Source organism: Melozone crissalis, unplaced genomic scaffold, assembly GCF_028551555.1.
Source record: "Melozone crissalis strain CALT ecotype California unplaced genomic scaffold, PUWL_Pcris_2 ptg000007l_1, whole genome shotgun sequence".
Lineage (NCBI taxonomy): Eukaryota > Metazoa > Chordata > Aves > Passeriformes > Passerellidae > Melozone > Melozone crissalis.
This window is the reverse complement of record NW_026535785.1, coordinates 17,924,470-17,940,804: the sequence shown is the minus strand read 5'-3', so window position 1 is coordinate 17,940,804 and position 16,335 is coordinate 17,924,470. Positions and strand designations below refer to the sequence as shown.

The 16,335-nt window shown below is 41.4% G+C and overlaps 1 protein-coding gene across 1 annotated transcript in view; it reads left to right on the top strand.

Annotated features, from left to right (window-relative positions):
- The window catches only part of CDH8 (cadherin 8), a 163,086-nt gene that overhangs the window by 63,982 nt on the left and 82,769 nt on the right, over positions 1–16,335 (top strand). Inside the window, exon 4 of the mRNA XM_054296251.1 lies at positions 12,168–12,287. Coding sequence (XP_054152226.1) covers positions 12,168–12,287 — 120 coding nt within the window. The remainder of the gene's footprint in view (positions 1–12,167; positions 12,288–16,335) is intronic.

The window sequence follows — 16,335 nt, the reverse complement described above, 5'->3', positions numbered from 1 at the left end:
TAATAATTTCCAAATATTAAGGCTTCTCCTGACAGTCATAAAAAAAAATAGACACAGTGGCATTCAGTCTGGCATTGCTCTAGAAATGCTTTTGCCTTTGCCACTTGAAAATAGTAACAATATGGAAAAGCTTAGAATTATAATACATTTTGTCCTTAAATGCTTCCATGAAAGGTCTTTACTGGAAAGGGCTTAGGCTTTCAGTTGAGTCAGAATATCAATTTTCAGTTTTGGCACAAGCGCATCTACTTAGGAATGTTTTCCCTTGAATCAAGGTTTGCCCTTGATTACACCACTGCAGATAAGAAATTCTGTCATCTTTTTTTTTTTTTTTTTAAAGCAGAGCAGAGTTCTTTAGTCCAGCCATGTGTATTAGGACCACTCCACATAGTGCAACTTTGTTTTCCAGTTCTCCCAAAGATATTTATTCTCTTCCACTTACAAATTGTTTGCAGAAGGACAAATTCTGCTCTGTATGAAATCAACACGCAATGTCTGACATGAATAGTGATAAAATAACTTGACAAATCAGAAAGTTGTGATAAAAACCTGACCTGAAATGTCATCGAGATCAACCACACTGTCTTGCTGGGGTTTTTGTCATTGATTTTTAAGGCACTGAGCATGACTGTTAAATCAATGATAGTTTGTCACAAAATTGTGGAGTAAGGGGTCAAGTACACATTAGCCCAAAGGGTAAATGCAAAGGCAGTGCAAAAGCTAAGGAAAAAACCAGCAGATATTGTAAAATATGACAGCAGTATGGCAGCTGTTAAAAAGAAAGTATATTTTCATGTTGTCTTGTTCCTCCACTTGTTCCTCTTGTATATAATCTCACACAGGAGCTGTGACACCAATGAGTTTTATGTGAGATTTCTTTGGTTAGTGTGTATGTGTGTGTTTAAAATGATCACACACAACCTTCAGGATGGGCTCAGGACATCCAACACCAGGGCTGGCTGGCTGTTCCTTAACCTGACTGGCTGTTGAGCCCTGAGAAAACACAGTTCTGAGCACCTGCTGCTATTTCTGTACTTTTATTTCTCATGAGGTCCAATCAAAAATGTCATTATCTTTCTTACTGGTCTTATGTGCTCATTATGAGCTCGAGGACCATGATGAAATTAAGAATCTTTAGGGGTTTATAGGCTGATCCTTTAGTTATCCCCCTCTATATTGTTCTATTGTACTAAACCAGTTAATTGACAATACAGAATTACTGAAATCTGTGGGATTGCTCCAAGTACTTTGTGCCAATGGCAGGAAATAGTTGAGTGTTGAGGTTCTGAAGGCACTGTCTGGTCCTTAGGAGCAAGGCCTGACTTTCCTGTGCAAGGTGAGGAGCTTCTGATATGTGCTGGTTCCTGAGACAAACACTGCCTTTCTTCTTTTTCTTCCTCTCCATTCACTGGCAGCAATTTGTCACAAATTGTCCATTTTTTGCACACATGCATTCCCTTGGCACAAAATTGTGCAGATGACACGTAGCGAAGATAAACTCTACAGGAGAAATCTGCAGGGATCAGAACTGAGGACACAGTTCCTTATGGAGTTCTTCCAAATGGAGAAATTCATCTTTCCATGATGTTCCAGTTTTGGGATGAGGACAGACAGAGCTGTCACATGTTGATCATGTGATGGCAGAGCAGAGGAGATTTTGGCAGTATTAGGTGAATGTTCTGTGTACCTACAAGACTCTGTCCTTCTGTGGTTTTCCTCTTGACTCCTAGTTACAAACATCTTGTGCTTGTTGCAGATATTCTGCTTCTGAAATCCTTTGTGGTTGCCTCCATTTGTATATATCAAATGTGTCACCGTGTTTGTGTTCTGTGACTGTATGAAAATAAGTCTCTGACTCAGGATTCTGATGCATTCTCTTCTGGTTAAAAGTTTAAATCTATTCTCAGCATGGATTTTTCACAATTTCCCCAAATGTAAAATTTTGAAGGGACAAAAAGATGTTTCAAAGAGTGGTATGGTTTGGTTTTACAGGCTTTGAAGTTGTGTTATCTCATTTTTCTAAGCAGCTTGGCTGGTGACATCAGCCCATTGCTGGCTGGGGGATGATGCCTAAAATGGAAAACAGAGGGATGGGAGGAAGTAGAGCAGCACAGGTTTTTGCCTGTGAAATGCCACAGAACTGGTCTGGAGCATAATCTCACCTTTCTCAGTCTCAGAAAATATAGACGAGGTCTCAGCAAAAAAGGTAGAAATTTCTAGGTGAGAAAACTAAGTTCAGTGTGGTAATATTTTCACAGAAACTTTGATTACTGTGATTTCTATTCCTCTGCTAGCATGAAGACTTGGCTTTGGAACATCAGGGACCAATACTCCTGAAATTTTTCCTTAAGTGGCCTGTGTCAGACATCTCTCTGATGGACACACTTGAAATTTGGCAAAATGAGAAGCAATTCAGAATCCTTTATTTTTCTCTGGTACTGGTCATTCCCCACCCTGCCCTGAGATGACACCCCTGTTTTTGGTTAAGTGCTGAATCTGCAGCTCTTGTGTTTCAGTGAGAACAGCTCACGCTGCCTGTGGAGCTGCTGCCAGCAGGGCTTCCTCTGGAGCCAGCCTGGAGCTTCAGGGCAGCTGATGGAGCTGTGCCCCTCCCTGGGCCCCAGAGGGGCTCTGCTGCCGTTTGCTGGCCCTGCAGTGGCCTGGGGGGGACAATATTTCAGAGCCTGCTTTTGCTCCCTGGGTTACAGCTGCTGGCACTCCAGGCTTCACTCTCCCAAACAAAGCCAGCAGAGCATCAAAGCTGAGAGATGGTATCAGCCACTTTCTGTTCTCACCACACAAAGTCATAAATGAAAGGATTTCTGCAGTAAACAGCCTAGACTGCTTTATTATTTATTTCTATTTTTTTTTACAATACACCTGAGCATAACCTGAAACTTCCATTGGAATCAACAAGACTTACAGTACCTTTTTTTTTCTGCTTGATAATACAGTGTACAGTTATCATCCAATTTTACTGCCTTTGCCTGGGGACCTTGCAGAATGAATGCTGATGAAATAGTCAATTGATTAGAGACAAGCAGTCTTTCAAAAAGTCCTGAACAGAAGAGGAGCTATTTCCCACTTCTGTCACAAATATCAATTAATATTCTATAGCGAGGGTGATATCTAAAGGGAGAATAAAAAAAAATAGCATGAAAAGAAAACATAATTCTTTAAGCCAAACATAAAATATGTTTTACCCTTCTGCTGTTGCCTGTGATGTTTCAAACCGTGTACTAATCCTAACAAACAGCCACCCAGGGGAATTTGCAAAGGAATATCTGCAGGCTCTCTAATGGCACCATCTCATAAGTTGTAGCAAGAAAGAACTGCCAGCCTTAAAGCTGAAAAGGAAGAAGGTCCCTTCTTGTTAGATCCACACAGGTAAACCCAGGAAACATCAGCCAGCATAATTACCAGGGAGGAATCCACATCCCTAAATCCGAATATGCATTTCCGTTGTAAACTATCTCTGATTCCAAAATGTTACGTTAAAGAGCATCAGAATTCCAGAACAATTAGTTTATGCAGACTAGAACCGGTGAAATGTGCAGTTGATTAGGTTTGCCAGGCACGCTTTCCCCAGCCTCATTATCCAGCTGTGAGGAGCGGGGCTGCCAGCCCGCTCCGCTCCTGCCTGCTCACACTGCCTCCTTCTCCAGGCACTGCCAGCTCCTCTCACACTTCTGCAGGCACACATTTGCATACAATATGTTTTTCCCATTTCCCTCACATGATAAGAAGCCCTTAAAACGGCACATGAGCAATCTGCACAAACATTGTTGTCCTACATGAGGCAGGTCATGCATTTGTGCAGAGGTTTTGACTCAAGCATGTACTGCATGGCATTAACATTCTTTCAAGGTTTCATTAGCCTCCTTAAGGATCTGCTCCAGCATTGAGAAATGTCTAACATTTGAGAGAAGCAGCCTGGATACCTCTTCTGCTTATGGAGATAAACATCACTTAGTGTTTCATAGGTATGAAAGGATTATTTTTCTGTCGGAACCAAGAAAGAGCTTCTTGCATTTTCCTGCATGGTTCTACATAATTTATTATAGACCAAGCTGTTAGATTCTTCTAGTTTCTTTCATTGAGCCACATTTTTGGGTGCCAAAAACTTTAGTTTAGATTATTCTTTGGTTTAGATTACCATTTCTTTAGGGCAGCATCTGCCATTTCCTATTGGTCTGTAAAGTACTGAAAATTCTTTCTGTGCATTTCAGTGAGATGCACTTACAGTCAACTACTTATATAAAACAAAGTGGCAAAATAAGCAACTAATGTTTTGTCACTCAAGTTCAATATCAAAACCAAAATATGAAGTGTATCAGTAGCAGTTTATTTCAGAAAGTGCTGACAGGTGTCTATATAAGTGCACACAGGTGTTTAGACAAAGATGCATACAAGAGGAAATGGCCTTAAAGTGCTCTAGCGGAGGCTCAGGGTGGGCACCAGCAGGAATTTGCCCATGGAAAGGCTGCTCAGGCCTTGGCAGGGGCTGCCCAGGGAGCTTTGGAGTGCCCATCCCTGCAGGTGTCCCAGGAAGGGCTGGAGGTGGCACTCAGGGCTCTGGGCTGGGGACAAGGTGGGCATCGGGCACAGCTGGGACTGCATGGCCTGGCAGGGATTTTCCGACATTAATAGTTCTATGATTCTGGGATTCCATGACGGAATTTAATAAAAACAAACCAGAAATTCTTGCAAGGTTCTCCTTATTCTGTTTGGTGGAGTGTCAGCCTCACACTCTTGCAGTTCCTGGAGGGCTGGAATGGGAGACTGGGGTGGCCTGTGTTGGGTACAGCCACAAAAGAGAGGACTCACAGGACTGAAGTAAAGTAATTCACATTAGATGGCCAATTTAATTTCTGTTCTTCTCTGGTCAGCCAAAAAAGTAGGATTCCAGGAGAAGATGATTCTGTCTTCCTCCCTCAGGTAGAGCAGGCAGCTGGTGCAGCAAGGAGTCTAATTTAGCCAGTCGAGCCTAAAACTGAGTTGTGTGAACAACCCTCTTTTACTTCTTCCTTACCTTAATCATCATAAACAAGATCATGACAGCATCACACTATTTCACTACTTAGAGTCAAATAAATTACAGCTAGGAAAGACAAATTACCCTATTAGTTAATCTTCCTGTCTTTCTAGGGTTTTCCCTTAGAATACATTATTCCAGCATCCTGTGCAAGAGAGTGAACTCTTCACTGAGGAGGATTCTGTTATTTCCCTTGGGAAGTTATTCCTCCTTGTGCAATTTCTCATTGTAAGGAAGCTTTTGTTGTTGCTTTTCTCTTTGCAGAAGATAAAGAAAAGTCTTATATCTGTGTATTTATGTGATTCTCATCACCAACATACCAGCATTACACCTGTACCATACACAAATTTTCTGTCTCATTTCTGCTTCTAGAAATGATTGCATATTGGATTCTGCCATGGAAACAGCAGAATGCATGCTGGCCTCCCTGTTTCTCCAGCATGGCAAGCACAGGTTGACCATTTTTCCCTCAGTGGAGTGTTCTGACCTGTATCTCTATCTTTTACCTCTGCTTAGGGCATCATCTATTGCCTCACTCATTAAATAAGGACACTTAAAAAGCAGATTTTTTTTGCATAATCTCCTATAAGTGTGGGAAGATTAAACACTCCCCCAAGCCTCTGTCATCTGTCCCCAAAGCAGTCCTTGACATTTTTGTGGTTCTGAGGCCCTGCCTTGGTCAGGCATCAGCAGCACCATGTGCTGGCAGCATTGCTTCCAGGAAGATCTACATCCTCTCCTGACAGAATCATGAAATATTGGGATTCCTGGGTTGGGAAGGAACCTCAGGAATCATTGAGTCCAAAAAGCTCCTTGTCTCTCTCCTGTTTGTGGTTGTGTTCCCTGGCTCTTGGGGTGTTTGGGAGAGAACCTTCCTGCCCCGTGGGATCTGATCCGCAAATTGGACTCCTGGAGCTTTGGCAATGAAGTAGCTGTTAATAATAATGATAAAATTGCATAATTTTATGCAGAAGGTAGGGCTGAAATAATAACATATGATCTGCACAAGAGCCCTTAACCGCTCGTGCAACATTCCCAAAATTTGTGTGTGTATGTATTTATGTATCTGCATGAGCACCAAGATATGCAATGATATTTTATGTGGGCAATTTACATATGTTAACAAGTTCTGTAGAGCTTTAAGCAGATTCCTATTTCATATACATTTTCTTTATTTGGTTAGTGAAACCTCTAATTCATAGGTTTTGTGTTTAGAAATGGTCTCATGTAATAAAGCAGGATGATAAGGCTGGAAACTATGTTTTTGCATTTAAAAAAATGAACAACAATAGAAAACAAATAAGAATAAGTTCCTTCAGCTTCGAGGCAGTCATAATTTACATGTCAAGAAGTTATGCAGGTTTTTATGAGATTATTGCAGTTTTATTCAATAAAAAATTGTTACCATGACAACAACTGTCATGCTACCTGTGAGATTATAGCAAAGAAGGACAGTGAAGAAAAGGCTTCATTTTGGAAAGAATGCTTATCTGACCTGCTGGCTACAAACAATGCTTTGTGTGACCAGCCCTGGCTGCGGGGCTTCCATCAGCCCAACTCCAAAGCCAGTTGAAGGATTGGAGCAGAGGATGCTCTTAGGGAAACAAAAGAGTTGGCAAATAATGGTGAGGCTTTGTCATGCAAATCCTCTCCAATACCTCATCAGGCTGGAAATCAGATCTTGAGAATGAAATGGATAATTCACCCTGTCAAGGTTTGGGAAGATTAGGAGAGAAAGAGTGAGTGAGACCAAAAAGGGCATCAGGAAAGGAAAATAAAAAAAAATTTAAAAATCCCCAGAAGTCCCTGGGAAGATGAGACAACATGGTCCAACCAGGTTTCATTATGGCCATGTTATTTATTCTTACCAGCCATTACAATCTTTCAAAGAAATGGTTGTTCACTGAATATGGATTCATGTAAATTCTTAGCACCGACTATGCATTACCTCCTCTAGAACATTCAAATTTGATTTTTTGGAAATTTTTTTTTCTCCCAGTAGGCACATTTCACTGCCACACCAAAAGAATTTGCTTTCCTACTCCCTGTGGCAGCATATGCATTTTTCTTTCTGACTAATGTGCAGAATCTGTACCCTGACTTGCACATAAAACCACAGCCAAAACAACAGAAAAACCCTAGCTGAGCACACACATCTTATTTTTTATGATGGTTTTTAATCTTAGTTTGCCAGCAAACACAGGCTTTCTCACCTAGCCATGTAAAAATAATCCTGTTGTTAATTGTGTCTCTGATTGCTGTCCTGTTGTAAAGACAGAGTAAAACAATCTGACACTGACAGAGTAAAACAATCAGCAATGGCTAATGGTTAAAGCACGTTAGAAGTGTTCATTAATTAACATCTGTTGAATCTCTGTGCAGTCTCTATTTATGGTGGGTAAATCCATATTTAAGAGTCATTAGCATTGCAAAAGGGTACCTGAGGAAAAAACACGCAAAGTTTTTTAGCAGAATATCTGAAAATTTGCCTCTTCTCTCAGGGCAAAAAAGAGTTTGGTTTACATAAGGCAACATTAGATACATAAAGCAAAAAGAAACAGTGATTATGTTGTTGGGCCAGATTATATAAAACTGCAATATTATTGTAATTAGGACAACAGTGACTTGGACTACAATAGTGGCTTTCTTATAAAAATGGCACCATTTCAAATTTATAGTCTCTGGCTAAATGAGTTTGTTGTAGCATTGACAAAGCAACAAACACAAGCCAAATGCAGTCAAAATTAAACACATACAGAAACCTTAGCAGTTTATTTGCTGAGCAGAACCCAGAATGTTGTTTTTCCAAGAGCATTTACTTAATAAATGCCCTTCCCTGCATTCTTGCAGCTTTTTCAATGTAAAATTTTTATCTTTAAAACTTTAGGTGCATTATTCTTGTAAAAAATATTTATGTATGCGTAGTTTATAATTGCAGTGTCATTCATGGAGTAAAATCCTGCTTAAATATTGGCAATCCAAAGCTTGGAGAGTTCTGGTGTGGATGTTGGCTAAAGAACAACAATGGTGACTGTGAGTTCCTGTTTTTCTGCATTGCTTTTCACCATCAGCAATCTCTCAGCTCTCCAAACCTTATTTTTGCCCAGGTTCTGTCACCTGTGGGAGTGGGATTGGTGAACCCTGAGCACGTTGCAGGGGAACCAGGGCAGCACTGACTTAGCAGCATCACCTGCAGCTGCAGAGGGCACGGGGTTTGCTCCTAAATATACTGATTATTGCCAGTGTGAGCAACATAATGTGGCGTGTTTCACACCTGCAGAAAATTTGACTCAAGGCATAAAGCAAAAAAAAAAAAAAAAAAAAAATCAAATTAAAGGTGATAAAATTTAAACTATGCCAAAGCTTAGCTAATTTCACAGTGGAAGCAATTTCTTTAATTTCTGTTTCATGATCACTCACATCTTCCCTAAACAATTTTCATCAGTAAGATGGTTGGGAGCAAATGACTGGATTTGACAGGCCTCAGAAGAGTGTGATGGTTGGGAATGAAGTGCTGAGTGGCAGAAACTGGCTGGGGAAGAAATGGATTTTAAGGAGGCAGAAGAATATTTCAGTTGTTCATTCCCTTCATTAATTTTATTAGGTGAGATTGTAATCACACTTCAAGTGACCTGTAATGGAGAGAAAAAGAAGATTATGCCTTTCCCCCTGCCTTATGTGTACTGTAACTGGAAATACTGACACACATATTACCCATGTATTTTTAATACATTTATAAACTTCAGTTGAACTTGGGATCTCAATAAGTGATTGAATTATTTTATATCACAAGAATGGTAGCTTAGCATCAGGATTTGAAGCAATGTTAGACACTGATTAACTCTTTTTATTAGGGTGTATTCAACTTTAGTATCTAATGAGCACTTGGTGCTTATCAAAGAATCAGTACATCCATTCAAGTCTGGGAATCTTGAAACAAATATCTATAGAAAGTCTTCAGGAATTCTCAAGTGAAGTAAGATAAGAATAGAAATTATATATTGAATCTTTCTAAACAAGCAATGTAATTATTTCTGAAGGCCTTTGAAATGAGAGCCAGCTAGGAAAATCAAACACAATCTCCAAGAAGTCAACAGTTTTATTTCTTTATTTTCGTTTGTATATAAAATATATAATGGAAACAAAATGAAACAGTCTTGATAAAATACTCCAACTAAAATTTTCACTTTGTGATGAGCCTTATCTTTTCCCAGCCCTGTCCCATTGTATGATGTTCTGCACAAACCTCTTCTGTCTTAGGAGATTACAAACCACCAGTTCTAAGATAGCAGCCACAGAAATGAGCACATCACTTCTACATCAGCCTGGATCCAGCTGGAGGAAGCTCTGAGCCTGCATTCATGGCTGGTGCCACCCTGGGACAGCAGCTCTGGGCTGCAGGGAGCCTGGGGATATGCTGGGATGGGCTGGGATGTGCTGGGTCTGTGAAGCTCAGCTCCAGAGAGTCCAGAGAGATCAGCTGGGCTGAGGGATGGTTGTGTGTGGGAACAGCAGAAAGAGCCCTGCTAATGGGTGTCAGTACAAAAAGTGAACCAACAGAATTTCAGGGGGGAAATGATGCCTCAGGTTTTAGCTTTTCTATTTTCAGATTCTGTTTCTATTTTCAGATTTTGTGCTGCTTTAGTGTGTGGGTCTGATCTTCACATTAGGGGATGGTGAGCTCTGTGCACAGAGCAGGGAGACAAAACAATTCCTGCTCTAGCTGGGCACCAAGGACAAATGATCCAAATCTCAGTCCAAACAGTGGAATGAAGAGAGAAAAACAAGCAGGATGGGACTGCATGGGCTAAAGCTGGAATGGGACAATGAACTGCAAGATGCAAATGGAGCAGAACAGTGACAGACCCCTTGAGCTGTTGTGCATTTTGGGCCCATTTTGGTTCATCTTGGGTGCAGCCCTGGCTGGGATCTTGTGCTGCCCAAGGTGGATCCATTGAGGAGATCCTTTTAATAAATCCCTACTTTATTCTATAACTCTGCCCAGCCTCTGTTCTAGGGCAGCCTGCACAAGGCATCAAACATGTGAGACCATCCCACCAGCTACAGCTCCTCAAGCCTTGTAACTCCTGTGGCCAAGCCACCACAGGGCCTTTTGTCCCTCTCTTCCTGCAAACTCCCTCATTGTTGTTTTCCCTGTTTCCTGCAGCCTGTGCCATGATCTCTCAGTGTGTCCAGGGCTGCTTCCCTTTCCTCTCTCCATTGAAGGAGAACATTGAGGGTATCTCCTGTAGGCTGAGGCTGCTGGACTTGCCACAGGGCTGGGCACCACAAGTGTCACCTGTCCCCTTTATCATTTCCACTCACAGCTGTCAGGAGTTGTCTGTTGCTGTCTGGTTGCTGTCCCTGGGCAGACAATAAATTTCTGATGTTAATTCCTCACAAGCTAACCACTAAGCTGAGGAGAAACTCAATTTCTCAGGCCTCATGACAGGTTAAAAACTATTCTGTTAAAGGTTAGGTGTAAGATCACCTTTCAGCATCAAATACAGTTTAGCTTCAGACATGAACAGTTTGCAAATTTATAAAACAGGTTCAGCAAGCATGTGTGAAGAGAGATGTGACATAATATTCCTTTTCCATGGGATGTGCACAGCTGCAGGACTCCTCTGGCCCCTGCTGAGCCCAGGAGAGATGCTGGGGTAACACTTATCCTCTGCCTTCCTTTGTTGATATTCTCCTCTGTAAGAATGGGTAATTTTGCACAAAAATAAATGACCACTACTGGCCAAAAGCCATTTTTTCTCTAGTGAGAAGTATTTCTGCCATCCACATTCCCTTCACTGAGAATTATCCCATTAGTTCCACGTGGCAAACCTGCCACAGCTGCAGTCCCTGCAGAAGCTGTGCTCCCTGGAGAGCTGCTCTCCATCCTCCCGAATCCTGCCCTCCCAAACCAGCCCCACAGCCTGCCCTGGTGTTGAGTGCCCAGGTGGGAAAGGGTGAAATGGCAGCTCTTGGGGCATATGCAAATTGTAACTGGATGTGCAAACATTTCTCTAAATAATTTACATGTGCTGTAACCCACAGAGCTGCCATGCAGGGAGAGGGAAAGGGAGCACAGGGCAAGGAGCAAGGCTGTGCCAAAGGGATCTCCTTCTCCTTCCCTCTGCTCTTCTGTCCTGGAGGGCCATGGGATCAGGATTCACAGCACACACACAGAAGGAACAGGAGGCTATTTTTATTAGCATATCCAGAAAGGGTGATTTTTTTTTGGTGGATGCTGTAATTATTCTCCTTTCTGAACATAATTCAGCCCTTAACCTTTCTCCTTCTCTTGCTTTCTCTCCCTCTGTAGATATTGTCTTTATTGTCAGCCTAATTAACGCCATCATACTTTAATGTCAGCCAAAAAAACCCCTCTCTGCAGCAACCTTAATGCAACCAACCAAATTTCATTCCATTTTGCTTCTTACAGAAATGGCAAGTGCTATGTTGTCTAAGAAATAAAAAGGGTGATTTCCTTTTTTTTTTTTTCCTCTATTTATTTTTGTCAGAGTATGGAATTTATAACTCTGGCTGAACAATAGCCCCCTGAGTGGCAGAGACTCATTTCAGAGACAATCATTGTTGTCCCAACTCTGTCACTGTGGCCACATCAAATCATTATCATGGCTGCAAGCCAAGGGAAGAAAAAAGAACCCTTTTTATTATTGTTTTTCTATCTGGTCTCTGTAACTTGGCAAAGTTCTTTTGAATGTGAATTTGCAAGTCTTAAATGCAACATATTATACTGTATTATATTATACTGTATTATTAACCTTGTGTTTTGTATCCCTTTGATATGATTCCTTTGCAAATGCTTGAAGTCTACACAGATCTATTGGGTAGCTTTAAATGCATTCTACAAAGAAACTTTAAATAATACAGATACTAAAAGGGCTTTTATTCTACCCAGAAATTCAGGCTGCTGGCACACATCAGCTTGAAGGAAAATGTTTTGTTTCTGTTCCACAAGCAATATTTTAACTTGCTACTGATATTTTTTTTCCTTCTTTTATTATTGTTACACAGCTCCCAAGGAAATGAATTTTTGTTTCAAATTAGTTTTTGAATAAGATATGCAAATTTCTAGTGAGTGTAAACATTAATTGTGTCCATTCTTTCTATTTAGGCACCTTTGTTACTAAAGTAACAGCTACAGATGCAGATGATCCAGTGTATGGAAATAGTGCCAAGCTGGTTTATAGCATTCTGGAAGGACAGCCTTACTTTTCTATTGAGCCCCATACAGGTAGGTGACTCTGCACAGCAATTCCTGGCTTAGCAAATCACCTCAGCCTGCTCCAGGAGAGGCTTAGGTTGGGAATTGGGGAACATTTCTTCATGGGAAGGGTTGTGCAGCACTGGCACAGCTGCCCAGGCAGGGTGGGGAGTGCCCACCCTGGAGGGATTTAAAGCTGTGTGGGTTTGACACCTGGGGCCATGGACAAGGTGGGCTTGGTATCGCCGGCCAGGGGTATATGTATACATCACAGATGGGATGGGGCTGCTGTGGGACATACCTTGAGCTGTTTGATTTTCCAGCACCACTCTCATTACATGGTTATGACAGTGGGAAGATGCCAGCAGCTCACACCCCAGCCAGCAGACCAAGAATTTCATGTTACAGCTCACTTTAAATGTTTTTGACCAATCACACAAAGCAAAAGCACATTGACAGTAGTTCCATCCAACCACTATAAGCACACATCCCTTTGGTTAAGCAATGCTTGCTTATTTCATATACAATACCTACTTGCACAGAGCTCCATTATTAAGGTTCGAGCTTCCTAATATCTCACTAGATAAACTTTTCTGTAGCTTAGGGAGTTATTCTAGACAAGCATTAATTCACCGACCATTGTTCTATTTGTCCTTGCTTTTCTACTTTTTAAATAATTTTTCTGCTGACCAATCTCATGGCTACTGCTTAGCGCTAATCACAGTTCTGCTGTCTCTAAGGCCTGCATCTTGCAGCTTTCCCAAAACCCTCTCATTTTGTGGATTCCCACAATTGGCACTGCTGGCAAATGCCTGGGATCGATGCAGCAGAGCCTTTTTCCAGCCTGGAGTAATTCTCTGGTTGTATTTGCAGAGGAGACCATCCCCTGCCTGCTGGATCGGGAATGGTGTGGGCAGCAGGAGCAGAGAGGTCATTCTGCTCCTGTTCTTGGCACTGGTGAGGGCACACCCTGAGTGCTGTGTCCAGTCTGGGCCTTCAGCTTGGGAAGGATCTTGAGATGTTTGAGCATGTCCAGAGGGGGCAACGAGGATGGAGAGGGGCTGGGAACACAAACCCTGTGAGGAACCCCTGAGGGAGCTGGGGGTGCTCAGCCCGGAGAAAAGGAGACTCAGGGCTGCCCCCATCACTCTGCACAGCTCCTGAAAGGTGCCTGTGCTCAGCTGGGGCTGGGCTCTTTCTCCAGCAGCACTGATACAGCCAGAGCACACAGCCTCAGGCTGCACCAAGGGAAATACAGGTTGGATATCAGGGAAAAGTTTATCATGGAAATAGTGATAAAGCTCTGGAATGCTCTGCCCAGGGAGGTGGTGGAGTCCCCATCCCTGGGTGTGTTTAACAAAGCCTGGATGTGGCACTGGGTGCCAGGGTTTGGTTGAGGTGTTGGGGCTGGGTCGGACTTGATGACCTTGAAGGTCTCTTCCAACTTGGGGATTCTGTGAATTCTGTGATTCCGTGAATCTCCTCACCCAGGTGTAACTCAGGTTTCACTTGTGTTCCTCAGTCTGATCTCAGGGAAAATCACAGGGAAACCAGGGATTAATGGGGTGATGGTGATGGCAATGTCACAGAGGTCACTGGTGCACTGAAGGCAGAGGAGGAGCTGTGTGACAAAACTGCTCAGGGAATGCAGGGCTTGGCCTGAGGGGCTTGAGGAGCATAATGTGATGTTCAACATGAGTCTACAGCATACAGTTGAGCTTGGGAATTTCGGTGAATACATTTTATGCTTTCATTGAAAATTCTTTTTCTTTCTTGATTTGTTGGATCAATTTGGGGAGAGAAAGAGCATCAATCATGAGTGTTGGTGTGAAGTTTTATTAGCATGCATTTAGAGTGACTTTATTTCTCTGTGGTTTTGTAGTCTTGAAAGTCATCTGAAAGAAGTGCCAATAAATCCATTCCCTCTTGTTTTCTGTGCATAGGTTGTCCAAACAGCAAATAAATTTAGTTATGTCTAAAAAGCAAGTTTTAAGGTGATTTGATCATATTTCTAATATTCTGTCATCTGTTACTAGAAATACTTTTTAATCATAGTGAGTGAAGCAACTGTGATCTCCTAAGGAGAAGAAAAATAAAACTCTTTTTAAAACATATCCACCTGAATTTATACAGCTCTAAAGCAGTAAAACAGGAGTAAAAATTCTTGTCCTTTTGCAGAGTAACAAAAGGCTCAGAGGAATTATTAAAAGATGATTTTGATAGATTAGGTGAATTAAGTTTTCTCATCAACATAAAACACAGTGCTCCTGTAATCTTTAAAAGCTGGAATTTCTTGAAATATTTCTGATTATATTGTATGGAAAAATTATTTCCCATTCCTAGAAATACCCTAACTTTATGGGACTTTATGTAAATAGTGTGCATCAATAAATATTAATGGATTAGTCCAAAGCAGGTTTTCCTGGTTGAAGGACAGCTATCCTAAATGTGAAAGGGATTTCTGGAATGTGATTCGCCCTTTTATTTTTACACTGCATGTAAAATAGAATTTTACAGAGAAATATTCTAGCACAGTACAATGGAAAAAGAGCAGCTTGTTCCAAAAATAAGCGTGTTAAGAGAGTGTTTATTAGTGAAGGCCCTCAGTTCCTGTGGCTCATTTGTCACAATCAAATGGAAATGTAACTCTGAACAGACCTCTGACCCTCAAATACCTAAATATACTGTTGGGTTTCCTAAATATTACAAATTATTGCATGCAGTAATGACTTGTGTGAGATGTCTTAATTAGAGGGGAATTGACTGTAGGGTTTTTCTCAGTTTCTGCTTGGGAAAGTTAGTGCCTGAGCATGGGAACACATCAGCTTTCCTAAAGGAGCTGAAAAGTGCATTCTCCACCTACACAGAAGATTTTCTTTCACAGAAAAATGGCCTGGAAGAAATACCCCAAATGTTAAAAAATACTTCAATTTCCTTAGTTTTCTTCTTTGTATTGCATTAATCCCTAATGCTCAATCCAAAGAAGTAACTATTCCTCACCTAAGAAAGTGATTCCTGTTACCACGAAAGCCAGAGAGAACTCCAAAGCTTTTGGTGAACCTGAAAATCAGAGTTTTCCTCCTGTTTCACTGGCATTAATTCCCCCCTCCTCCCTTCATTTCCAGCTACAAATATTCCTTTGCAGAGCAGCTCAGTTACCATGAAAATGACGTGTTGGTGTCCAAGGGGAACTCATTGACAAAGAATTCAACTGTGGCCACAGCTCCTAAGTGGCTCCATCTCATGGAGCTGCTTCTGAGTGAATAAATAAATGTTTTGAGATCCCCCATTTTTCTAGATCTGTGGAGGATCTCAATTATGTTCTTTAACTCACTGCAACTGGCTGAGTTTCTGTGCTGAGGCTGTCCCTGTTCCTCTGCCCTTCATCTATAGTGGAATCACCATCCTGCTCTCACCAAGCAGCACACTTTGGTTTGTTTTGGGTATATAAAATCTAAATCTACATGAAAGTTTAATCGTTAATCAAGGCAGTTATGTAGAAACTGCAGCCACATCTACAGGGTGAAAAAGAATTGTTCTAAACCAAAATGTCCAAAGCAAATAGGAAGTGTGCAGATGTTTATTTCTTTCTATTTGTCCAACGTTTGCAATGTGAACCATCGCAAGTCTCAGTAGCTGAGCCAGGAAAACATATTATCTTGAGGAAAACTCATTCTCTTGAGGAAAACACATTATCTTGTAGTCCTCAGGACCCTCAGGACAGGTGTGGGAAGGTGTTTGGATACTCTTGTGACAGTGTACAAATTAAAGCAGAGCAGGTATATTAGTGTATCACCCCAAACAAATCAAACCTGAGGATGATTCTCTAAGGGTGGTACATATTTTAGGGTCTGAGCATTGTTTGGGATTTTTTAGAGGTGTGAGAGGGAATGTGGATGTGTGTAGAGCTGCATTTTCTCTGTGGTTACACTTCATTAGTGCCCTGATAAGTTGAAAGCCTTTTCAGTTAATTTGAAGCAGAATTGTTTCTGAACACAGATATTGTGTCTTCCCCTAAATGGAATCAGCATTGCAAGAAATGGGCTGTGTGAGAGTGATCCACTTGAGAATGTAAATA